At 32.2% G+C, this 12,650-nt stretch overlaps 1 protein-coding gene across 21 annotated transcripts in view; it reads left to right on the forward strand.

The window, feature by feature from the left end:
- Positions 1–12,650, forward strand: part of LOC132730725 (CUGBP Elav-like family member 2) — a 141,315-nt gene that overhangs the window by 101,520 nt on the left and 27,145 nt on the right. For 18 of the 21 annotated variants that reach the window (XM_060716731.1, XM_060716753.1, XM_060716770.1 and 15 more), the window contains 2 exons: positions 6,986–7,049; positions 11,748–11,876. In XM_060716731.1, coding sequence (XP_060572714.1) covers positions 6,986–7,049; positions 11,748–11,876 — 193 coding nt within the window. The remainder of the gene's footprint in view (positions 1–6,985; positions 7,050–11,747; positions 11,877–12,650) is intronic. The other 3 variants (XM_060716714.1, XM_060716872.1, XM_060716840.1) reach the window with 1 other exon arrangement.

Here is a 12,650-nt window from a genome sequence, read left to right on the forward strand (position 1 = left end):
ACCCCGCCCCCCACTCCCCGGTGCAGGGGAAGGCTTTAGATAGCAAGACATCTAAGCCCAGTTTTACCTTCTGCCTGTCCCCCAAATTTGTCTTAAGGTTTTCAAAATTTGATTTATTTTTATTGCATGGAAAAAGGTTTCTTTTATATTGTAAATAAGAGCAAATGCAAACAGTGGAATAATTTTAAGAAATGAAAATAAACTGTATTTAATGTTAAGCATGCATTTAGAAACATATGGTATTCCTATTAATTTGTTTGAAGAAGTCAGTGAATACCACAGTGGCATCAGTAGATGATGTGGTGGTGGTGTGGGGGGGGGGGAATATATTATCAAGTGTGATCTGTTTGTGGTGTTATTATTGGTGATCAATTTGTCAGTATCAGTTAATGTCAGTTCCGCAGATTAGCAGACGTCATTATTGGTGATTAACAGCTGGTCAGTATGATATGACAATTACATTATACTTAAACAGTTTCCTCACTGAATTTTTTGTCCTTGAGTCTGGCTCTGACCATTTACTGTTAGTATATCTGAAGTACTAGAATAGGCAACAAGTTAAAATAGTCTGAACAGATGGCATATTAATGCAAGTGTATGCTTAGATTCATTCTTAGTTATATAAAATGATGATGGTGTCAACAAATTATAAGCCGAGTGATGGCATAGTGGTTAACTGATGTCTGCCTCTTAACCAAGGGGTTGTTGGTTTGAGCCCAGATGGGGTCACAGCCATGGTTCCTTATAAGACACCAGTACAGGTAAGTTGCAGGATGGCCTACTTAAAAGATTGATTTTTATAAACTTACAATCCTTCTTCACATCTGAGCCTAAATAAAATATGTTTAAAATGAATTATCATCCATACAAGTTATACATAAAACGTGAAATCAGAGAAACCATTAGAATGTAGATCATGTAGTTTATAACAATACAACCTTATACATTAAAGTCCTGAAAATTTTAATTTAGTTTGGATGTTTTTGGGTTATTTTGGGATTTTTTTCAAGGGTAAAATTATAGATTTCTTTTACTAGGTCTTAAAGGGTCTATTTTGTGGATTTTCAAATTACCATGTGTGCAGTCATTGAAATTTGATATATGTGTTTGTTTTGTATTTAGTCATGGGCATGCCTATAGGACCTTGTATCTCTGAATAAAGACTATGTTAGAATACTAGGTGTTATTTACCATACCCAAGCTGAATTGATGTATTAAATGGACTTGCCCTGCTTTTAATTTAGAACAGTCTATTGATAATTTAGGGGGTGTCATCCCATTTATAAACTTGAGCAGCAAATGGGTGGTGCTTCCGACCTGCAGACTCTTTACTGGCGACTATAATGCATTAGTAATTATAATCACTGCACATCTATTTAAATGTCCTGTTTTAACAATTAATTGGGCAAATGTTGTTGTTCAATTTTGTATGAGACCATCTTTCAACAAAGACCACATTGTTCTTTGTAGAGAGGCCAGTCTGGTACTGTGTTTCCCACAGAATTATATGGTAGTTGAAGTGCATGGTTGATTTTATTTGCAATATCATCACATACCGTGATACGTGACTGTGTCTGCTTATTAACTCTAAGTCTGCTCCTGGTGGCTAATCTACCCATGAAACCATTGCCAACCAAGACCAGTCAGCACATTCTGTGTTCTCTGATCATGGTCTGCGCTGTTCACTATTCAGTCACTACATATTTAGAAATTTTCTCTTAAAATAATAAATGGTTTTGCACATATTGAGAGATTTTAGTTAGATTTACGATATTCAGGAACTTAAAAGATATACCTGAAATTTTTGTAAAAGGAAGTATGTATTGCCTCGTTTCATCTAAGTTACAGTTTATTCTTCCTTTTACAGAATTTCCTTCCTTATGTCTTTAAGTCTCACCTTTGTATTTAGGGAAAGGTTGAATTATTTTTCCTGCTTCATAAAGGAAATTTAATTTTCTTTCAAAATTAGAGACTATATTTCTATATCTATTATCAACTCACATGGAAATGTGTGCATGCTCTGCTTAACAATTAGTAGTCATTTGTTTGATCAAGTTGTATTGGCTTACATGTGTGATAATTAAAAAAAATGAAGTTTTGTCATTAGTGAGACAGCATGAAACAAGACTGACACTTTTTGTGTCGCCTTGAAAAGACTTTTGTGTCGCCTTGAAAAGGTGACATATAGGGGTTACTTTTGTCGGCGGTGTCGGCGGCGGCGGCGTCTGTGTCGGCGTCGTTGTCGGCGTCGGCGTCCGCTAAAGCTTGTCCGGAGCATAACTCAGTCACTATAAGTCTGATTGACTTCAAACTTGGTATGCATGCTTCTTTCAATAACCTGAAGTGCAGTGCACAAGGACCGGTACTCTGCAGTTCTTATTTTTTGAGTTATTGCCCTTTGTTAATTTTCATACTTTAATTTTGTCCGGGCCATTTCTCTTCAACTAAAAAAGCTATAGACTTGAAACTTCATAGGATGATAGATCTCATTAAGAAGAAATGCAGTGCACAAGAACCAGTACTCTGCACTTCCTAATTTTTGAGTTATTGCCCTTTGTTAATTTTCATACTTTATTTTTGTCCGGGCCATTTCTCCTAATGTATAAAAGCCATGGACTTGAAACTTCATAGGATGATCGGTCTCATTAAGAAGAAGTGCAGTGCACAAGAACTGGTACTCTGCATTTCTTATTTTTTGAGTTATTGCCCTTTGTTTATTTTCATTTTTTAATTTTGTCCGGGCCATTTCTCCTTAAGTATAAAAGCTTTGGACTTGAAACTTCATAGGATGATAGATATTATTATTAAGAAGTGCAGTGCACAAGAATCGGTACTTTGCATTTCTTAATTTTTGAGTTATGGCCCTTTGTTAATTTTCATACTTAATTTTTGTCCTGGCCATTTCTCCGAAAGTATAAAAGTTATGGACTTGAAACTTCATAGGATGATAGGTCTCATTAAGAAGAAGTGCAGTGCACAAGAACTGGTACTCTGCATTTCTTATTTTTTGAGTTATTGCCCTTTTGTTTATTTTCATTTTTTAATTTTGTACGGGCCATTTCTCCTTAAGTATAAAAGCTATGGACTTGAAACTTCATAGGATGATAGATCTCATTAAAAAGAAGTGCAGTGCATAAGAACTGATACTCTGCATTTCTTATTTTTGAGTAATTGCCCTTTGTTGATTTTCTTACTTTATTTTTGTCCTGGTCATTTCTCCTCAAGTATGAAAGCTATGGACTTGAAACATCATAGAATGATAGATCTTATTGATAAGAAGTGCAGTGTACAGAAATGCTGCTCTGCACATATTATTTTTTTAGTTATTGCCCTTTGTTATTTTTCATATTTCATTTTTGTCCTGGCCATTTCCCCTAAACTACATTGTTCACAAGGCGACACATCCGACTCGCGGAGTTCTAGTTGTAATTAAATAATAGCTTAATTTTGCCCCATTACAGAACATTTAATTAAAAAAATAAAGGGAAAAATTGCCCTTTCTAAATTAAAATTAACTTTTTTACATTTTAATAAAGAAATTAGATGAGGAAGGTAAAAAAATAAAATAAAACCCCTTTGAAAAATTGTCAGATATTATTTTATAATTTCAAATTTTAAAATAGAGAAACCTCAGCTGGAACAAACTGAATTTTAAAATGTTTCCCATTAAGAGAGCACCTGCTTTTGATGATAAGTTATCTCGCTGATAAGATACTCTGGTTTCTGAAATTTTCATTTTTTGTGTAAACTTTCAAACTGTACTTGGGTTTTTGAGTGGAATATACATGTTGTATAATAAATACACAATAGCTTCTTGTATTTCAAGGAACTTATTATTTTATTACGAAAATAATGTCCTTGCAGATATTCAGTTTCTGATAGAATTAAAATCCTTTTGAGGTAAAAACCATAAATTTCCTGGAAAATATTATGAAATAATTACCCTCTTCTATTATTTCGGAGTTGTTATAAGTAGGATTTCTACGTAATTACTTATAGGAGAAGGAAATTTTTGAAAGTGCCTGTTGTTGTGTAAAAGTAGTTTTCAAGTATTGAAAGTAGTAATGGCTTGACTGCCTGTCTTTGTTTTTCCAACATAACTTTTCAAACAGAACAAATGCTAGGGTAAATATCAGACTTAATTAAGATAGTAATAATTACCATTATGAACAAGAAATGTTCTATATATTTTAGCACACCACTAGAGAAGTGATAATAGATCAACTTCCCATTATTAGTTCACTTTGGATTTCCAGCCCCCACTTTTAACTGAATGATGATTTGTTTGTAATAAAAACTGTTTTATCACGAAGAACAAAGGTATCTCATGGCCTTGTTTCCATAAAACCATGACAGAATAAAATTTAGTGTAACATCTGTAAAATGTCAGAGAGGGGAACCAAGTGCTTGAGTTTTGTACCTCCCACAGTAAGAGGTAAGTTAATGACAGTCAGTGAGGGGAACCAGCCGCTTGTGCTTGGTACCTCCCAGATCAATAAGTAGGTAATGATAGTGCTAGTTTTACAGAACATGTCAGCAATTGTTGGGTTTGTATGGTAACAAGACAAGCATAAAAATATCATTATTTACATACATTTTTCATGTTGAGAGGTTTTCTGGGAAGTATTTTCATTCATGGATCAGCTCCAAATGTAAGGTATGCTTGTATTTGTTTGTACGCTGCATTATGCATGCTGAGAAGAAAAAATGCCATGCGCACCAACAGTAAGTAAGGTTAAATGAGGAGAAACTATCAGAAAAATACCTGGCATTCATTTCTTTACTGATAGAATAAAAAAAAAGATGTTAGATTTGTAGACATCTTGATCTATAAATAATTCACATTTTATCATAATCCTATGGTGTTGTGTTAGAGCCAGCAATGCCTCATATAAACACATTTGTGATCTAAGTATTTTCAAGACTGTGTTTGAAATGCCTTTATAGTGCCAGACAATCTAAAAAGTCCCAAATTCACAAACAAAATTAGGAATCCGATATGGTTACTATCAATTTAAATGTATATAAGATTATTAAAACTTATCAGAGAAAGAAATGGAGTTGACATACACTGATTCTGTATATTTCAGATAATTAGATTGTATAAGAATAGACCTAAATTGATGTCATTATCCTAATTTTAGACTGGAGGCAATACAATTTATTTCTCTAGAAATTTGCTGGAACATATTATATAATTCTATTTAGTTGGTGCACTTTAGTGACAATTTGGTGTTTTCATGTGTAAATTTTAAGTGCAATTGGAGAAAATCTAATGTATTTGAAAGAGGTAAATAATGATTGAAGAAAACACATATTGGGCACAATTTGTTTATTAGTCCCCTACCGGTTTAACCGGAGGGGACTTTAGGTTTACCCTCCGTCCGTCTGTCCGTCTGTCTGTCTGTCCGTCTGTCTGTCCGTCTGTCTGTCTGTCTGTCAGTCTGTCAGTCCGTCAGTCCGTCCGTCCACAAAACTGGATCCCGCGATAACGCAAAAAGTACTGAAAATATTTTTATGAAACTTGATATATGGATAGATGGCAGTATGGAGATTATGCACGTTTTTTTTTTTTCTTCCTATGTTGAAAATTCTGGTTGCTATGGCAACAAATAGTCTGAAAATATGGCAAATTTAGCACATAAACTGGATCCAGTGATAACTCAAAAAGTACTGAAAATATTTTTATGAAACTTGAAATATTGGTAGATGGCAGTCTGGAGATTATGCACATCTTTTTCTTTTCTTCCTATGTTGAAAATTCTGGTTGCTATGGCAACAAATAGCCTGAATTTCAAGATTTCTGATTTAAATTTTTCAGCTTTTTCACTATATGTTCTTTATTTCTTAAGGTGTTTACTTCAAACTTTAAATATAAGTTTCTGGTCATCAACCACATCATATGTGACAAGGCTTATAACTCTAGCACAAAAAATATCAGTATTACCTCCCTTGAACTTAGATTTTTTAGGGGAAAAAAATGTTGTCTTTTTTAAATAACTTCTTTATTTCCTAATGTATCTACTTCAAACTTCATATATATATGTTTCTTATTATCACTCGACATTTTTGAGAAGGTTAAATACTCTAGCAAGACTATTTCCAGAATTATGTCCCCCTTGAACTTAGATTTTTTTCGAGAAACTGGTATTTTCACTCCAACTTCTTCATTCCTTATAGGATTTACTTTAAATAATATGACAAGGTTGTATAAACATAATTTCCTTACTAAGCATGGAAACTTAACACATTACTGTGATATAGACAAACTTATTTTATTATGTTTTGTGGTTGATATTTTCAAATACAGACTTCATCCTCAAATTCATTATAAATGGCAATATACAGGAGTGTATGACAATTAAAGAACTTTTTGAGGGACCGGTAGGGGACTACTGTATTGCCCGCAATACTATCAAATGCTTGTTTCTCTTAGAGCAGCATAGTCAAAATTCAAGCTTACTTTAAGAATTTAAAAAAAAAGTTTTTATTAAAACTGTTTTTAAAAATGTGTCATAAAGTGATTTAAACTACTAATTCACTATCCACAGAAATAATCTTTTAATGCTTCAAAATATATAGAAATAGTGGTAACTGAGACTGTAAAGCAGATAGAAATAGTGGTAACTCTGTAAGTAAAGAAGGACTATGTAAGTAAAGTAGACAGAAATTGTGAACTCTGTAATTAAAGTTTATAGAAATAGTGGCAACTCTGTAAGTAAAGCAGACAGAAATAGCAGTAACACTGTTAAGCAATAGAAATTGTGGATTTGAATGAAAAATTCAGTCATATTTTATAAATTTCATGCAGAATGTCATATATTTTATGTAAATATTTTAAGCATTCCTTAAAATTTATATATCCCTTTAAGTTTAATCATTTGAACATATAATTGGGACATTGCAGCCTAAAGAATATACATGTTAGGTTATTGTTATTTGAGAGCAATGTGTATAATATGATTGATATTTTGTATATTTATAGATGCATCATCCTGTACAGATGAAGCCGGCAGATAGTGAAAAAAGAAATGGTGAGCAGAACACTGGTAAATGTTGCATTTACATAACAATCATACCACTCAATATACTGTACCAAAAAATAAATGTTAACCCTAAATTTCTGTAATGGATTTGCCCTGCTATGTATTTGGAATAGTCTACTTAAAGTTTGAGGGATTTTAAAAAATTCAAAGCAGAACAAGTTCAAGACACAAATTTACTGGGGTATAAGGTTAAAGGTGACTACTGGTTTCACAAAATAACTTGAATTTTTAAAATGATCAAGTTTGGCTCTTGTATTTGTTCTCTTTCTGCTCTTCAAAATTCTGTTTTATTAAGGAGCCAAAATTGCTACAAAATGGCTTTTTCCTGTCTTAATATAAACAATGTTAATAAAGCCAACCTAATAGATAAAACTTTGCTATGCTTAGCATTTTTGTACGATATTTTTCTGAAACATATTTTTTTACATAGACAAATAGAATCACACAGCCCAGTTAAAGTCCCAGTACTAACTGACTGTATGACTGTAATGGTAAAGGTTTGTAGACGGCCTAGGGAGACACTAACTGAATTCATTGGTTAGTTTGTTTAGTCTTGAAGGCAGATTGCATTTATTGTTATCTTATAAGATTGATTATACCCCTGTTGAGTAGAGTCAGACTCCATGTAATAGAATATTCAATTTGTCGAGAATTTACTGTTTTCAAAGTCTTAGAGGAGAAACAAACATAGTGTTACTAATACAGAAGAAATCCAGACAGCTCTTGTCATTAAATAACTCAACAGTGTTGAAATAAAAATGCATTACAATGCTTTATTGTACAATAAATTACAGTGCTTTATTGTAAAGTTTAGTTTTCAATTCCAAACAAATTTTGTCTACAGCTTAGAATAAACAAATTTGTTTATCTGTATTCCATTTGTTTATGATACATTAAAATGAAAACGGTAACATGAAAGACCAAGCATACTTAATGGCTTCCAGCAATTTCTTAGGTCTAAGGCTTCTGATGCCATACAGTTTCTAAGCTCTTAAGAGTCTCTGATTTTACCCATACAATACAAAGTATTATTTGAGATAAGATTATAATATAAGAACAGTAGGTTGATCAGTTGTAACGGCCACTTTTAATTTTGATCATTTTAATTTTTGCATATCCTTCCTCTCCTTTGGCTGCCCTTTTGTCCTCTCTGATTTTCGGGTCGGTTTCCGTGCCTTCTTGGTGCCCTGCTGGTGTCACTGGATTGTGTTGGGGGCTGCGTTCTGTGAACGTCACCTTGCCTTGAGGATCTCTGTTCTCATTTTCGTTACTATCTAGTCTTTACTATAAGTTTCATACATATAGCTGTGACTCAATGTTTACTATATATGTGTTCTACATATATTGTTAATCATGGAAATATCTATATTTGTCTGTTATAATTCAGTTATAGCGAGTGCTTTATTGAATTGAACTTGTTTATATTTCACCATAACAGACGATTGATTCTCTTACGGCAGCTTAATAAAACCTTTATAGCTCAGATCAGATACTATTTTAAAAGTTTGTTACAAAATATTCTTTTTTTTTCGTCCATAAGAAATGATTTTAAAATGTAAGCGTTGAATTTCTTAGAACGTATTTTGTCTTGAACTGTCAAAATGAAACACTGTTCGTAGGCTACCTCTATTGATACAAAAAATCATATATTGAAGCAAGGTAATACTTTGTCTTTTAATGCATATTATTTTAGAGGAGAGGTGGCCTTACAGTTAAGGTGTTTGCCTCTAAACTGTATCAAGCCTTTCTGGGGTTAAACCTCTATTTTCCAACATACCACGGCGCAGGACTGGTTGGTTGTGAGAGTTACACTGTAAGCTTCCGTCACAATTATACTAAAATAATGATATATCTAAAATTTAGTAGGTTTTCCTTAGTAAACAAAGTGATCAGATTGGAAAAGAAATTGCATGATGGGCAAGGAAATGGCAGGTATTTAGTTACTGTGACATTTTGATAGATATAAATATTTCATGATGCGGTACTTCTTTTATGGAAGAAATGTGACAGCTCTATTTATAGTGTATATATCGCAGACATTGTTTAATATTGTTACTAGAATATCTATATATAAACAGTATTATTGAGTGGTATAAATCTTGTTGAGTGGTTTTCTAACCAGTGTATTATGTTGTTTTTTTTCTACAAACTATATATATTCCAATTCATTTCTTTGTAGTTTAATGATATAAATATCAATTGAATTTAGTAATATTTACTAAATGTATTTGATATTTAAATTGGTATAAAGGGGGTTATGGTGTGAAAGGGATGTAATAATTATGAAGAGTTTTTGCAGTGAAATACTCTAGGGTATGCGCATGAAATACTCTAGGGTATGCGCATCAAAATACTTTATGGTATTACAGTATAAGAAAGTGGATTTAATTGAATTATAAGACCTGATTTGATAAATTTCTTACATGGAACTATGGATGGGATATTGCTTCACACATTGTAGACTTGCAAGAAAAAACAACAACAAAAACACTTTCAGCATATGTCTCAACAACATCAACTAGATCACTCTGATGTATAAATTATAACAATATTTGGGTATTGGGCACAACGAGGTTGAGAGGTAAATTGATTAAAGTTAAAGATAAAGAACACCTTACATTGCTTAGATTGGTTATTATGTTGTTGTGCATAGAGACAAAGTTGGAATAAATATAGAATGTATTTTGTTAAATTGTGGTGGTGAAACATTAAAACATTACATAATTCTTTCCTTATTTTAGTTAATATAGATATTGGCTTTGGTTGCTCTCCTGGTACAATGTGGCATGAGGCATTGCCAAAAATTTTAGATTGTAATTCTGTATTTGTAAAAAATGTTTAAACGAATACTCATACAGTCTGAGAAACCTCACCTTTACCACCTTTATAAAGTCAGGGAAATCTTTTCTTAAACCTTGCCTACCATTAATGGACTTCTCTGTCTTTCAATCTGGACAAGGGAAACATTTCAAAATATGTACTGACTTTGAAAGAAAACAGTACAGGTCATGATTATACAGCACAGATGCACTGGTTGCATGGTTATATATAGTTTCTGCCAGCAGGTTAGGGGTTGAAGCAGTGTCATTATAGTAAATTCTTGATATGTTTGTGTCTGATGTGTATTTCTGTAATGTGTGTGGTGAAATGGGTTAAAAAATATCTTATACTCTGAATATACGTGGAGGATAGTTTTCTTACTAAAATTTACTAATTGCTTACCAATGTTTTTAATGTGTAAATATATTTTGTATTAGAAAGACATGACTTTGAATATAGACTTTTAAGTATTTTATCTGTGTTATTAGGGTTTTAGTGCCAGTTTTTTTTCTGGAGTCTATGCATCTCTTAGCTCCTGCGGGTAAGGTGGTTTTGACCCCTGGTGTTGCTTTATGTTTGTAACATCCAAGGTAAGCCAAAATCATCTTACTGTTTGGGAGCCGTATGGCCTAAACTTTGTTTGAGCACCGTAAAACCAAACCAAAAAAGTGCCAGTTTTCACAAATGTGTCAGTTAGGCAAATACCAAATAACAAGCATTGTTACCTAGAAACATAATAATAATGTTCCTTGATTCTGTACCAGTTCTTACCTATATAAAATGAAGCTCCTCTTGCAAATCTTTCTTACTATTAATCATTTAAGACTAGAAAGTGCTAGACATACTGTACTGTCATGAATAAAATTACGTCATAATTTATTATCCTTAATAAATGGCCTGGTAAAGTTATACTGTTGTCTCAGTATTGAATTGTTCTCTAATGAGGGGAGATATAGTGTGTAAACAGTAGGTAGAGCCACAGTACAGTATTCTGAGGGTCCTGGGTTCGAGTCCCAGTCAGGCAGCACATTTTTCTCGCCCTGTGACACTTTGTGTCTGGGCTTTGAATTTAGGATAGCCAAGGTCTTTTCACGTCATGTCTTCAGTTTTGAGCTTAGTTGACATTGGTGTGCTGCACAATATTTATCTATATGTTTTAATTACATGTATATGTTTCTTTATTTTTCAGTAGGAAAAAAATTCAGAATATTTTAATTCAAAAACATTTTGGCACTGTTTATCTCAGTTGAAACAAAGAGAAAAAAAATACCTTTTCTTTTCTTTTGAAACTAGTCTTGGTCATAAAAAAACAACAACAAACATTAAATCAAATTTTATGATCCAAAGTGCATTTAAATGTTATCAGATTTAGAAGGAAATCCCAACTGTCAGTATTTCCTTCACTGAAGATTGCTAACTGTTTAAAATTAAACATTGAAGTGTTTATTATTTATGCAGCTGTTAGTTTATGCAGAATCTGTTTAAGATTTTGAAAGATTACTGATGAAACATTGAACTTTTATGATGTAATATAGAAATACAATTAATGCTTAAGTTTTCTTTACCTGAGCCTGAAGTGAGATTGAAGTGTGTGTTTGTTTATATGTCTGGAAAAAAATATATGTGTACTTTCTTTTCTGTATCATTTATTAAATGCATTTTTCAATACATGTATTTTTAGACAGATATTATTTGAAATTAATTTTAAGAAAAGATTTTGGCAATTTGCTTCAGATTAAGGATAGCCTTATGTCTTTACTCTGTAAATATAAGGAAAAGAATGTTGATATATCTTATTTTTGAATAGATGAAAATACATCATGGGTTTATATATGAAATAAACAATAATACACACATGTCTGTTTTCTCATATTTTTTCAGAAGAAAGAAAATTATTTATAGGAATGTTATCAAAAAAGTTTGGTGAGACAGAAGTTAAAATGATGTTTGCTCCATTTGGCAATATAGAAGATTGTACGGTGTTACGAGATCAAAATGGACAAAGTAGAGGTAAGGGCACCAGTAAACACCATTGGCATAACTGTTTTGATTGCAAATTTTATTCTGAGATACTATTTTCCATTTTCGAACTATTGTAATAGTATATTTATATTGGAGAAGCAAACTCAGTCACATTAACAAATTCATTCTTGCCAGGTACATTATTAGGTGGCATTGTCCTGTCATAAAAATAGCATTTAAGAAGTTGTATTTTGCAATGAAGAGTATCAATTAGCTAGAAATATTCATGTTTTAAGCCTTAGAACATAAAAAACTGGCAACATTCTTGGCCAGAGGATGCTTATAAGTAGTGGGTTAAGGCAAAAGTTCAGGTGATTTTTAATTACACCTGAAAAATATTAATTTTTTTACGATGTTTAATTTCATTGAAAAAGCATAAAAAACATCGCTATTTCTTATCATTCAATTTTAAAAATACGAAACTGATGATAACTTCTTTTAAGATTATACATATTCACAGATTATTTTACTAGAATTATAAGACTGTTGTGTTTATTTAAGAGGTATAAAAAAAACTGACAGCCTGTCATGAATACAGATCGTAAGCTGTGATATAGTTATAAATTACGCTGAAATCAACAAATTTACGAGAAATGAAACATGTGAAGAAAACACTTACATAAGATACAGGCTGCTTTAAAGCAATAGGGGTGATACATTTGTGTCATAATATGTATTTTCATTTCAGATATACTCACTGATTAAACAATATAAAACTGATACAAAACCTTTGAAACAAAACTGTTGTAGTTGTATCATGTC

Source organism: Ruditapes philippinarum, unplaced genomic scaffold (assembly GCF_026571515.1).
Source record: "Ruditapes philippinarum isolate M1 unplaced genomic scaffold, ASM2657151v2 ctg275_1_1_1_1, whole genome shotgun sequence".
In the NCBI taxonomy this organism is placed as follows: Eukaryota; Metazoa; Mollusca; class Bivalvia; order Venerida; family Veneridae; genus Ruditapes; species Ruditapes philippinarum.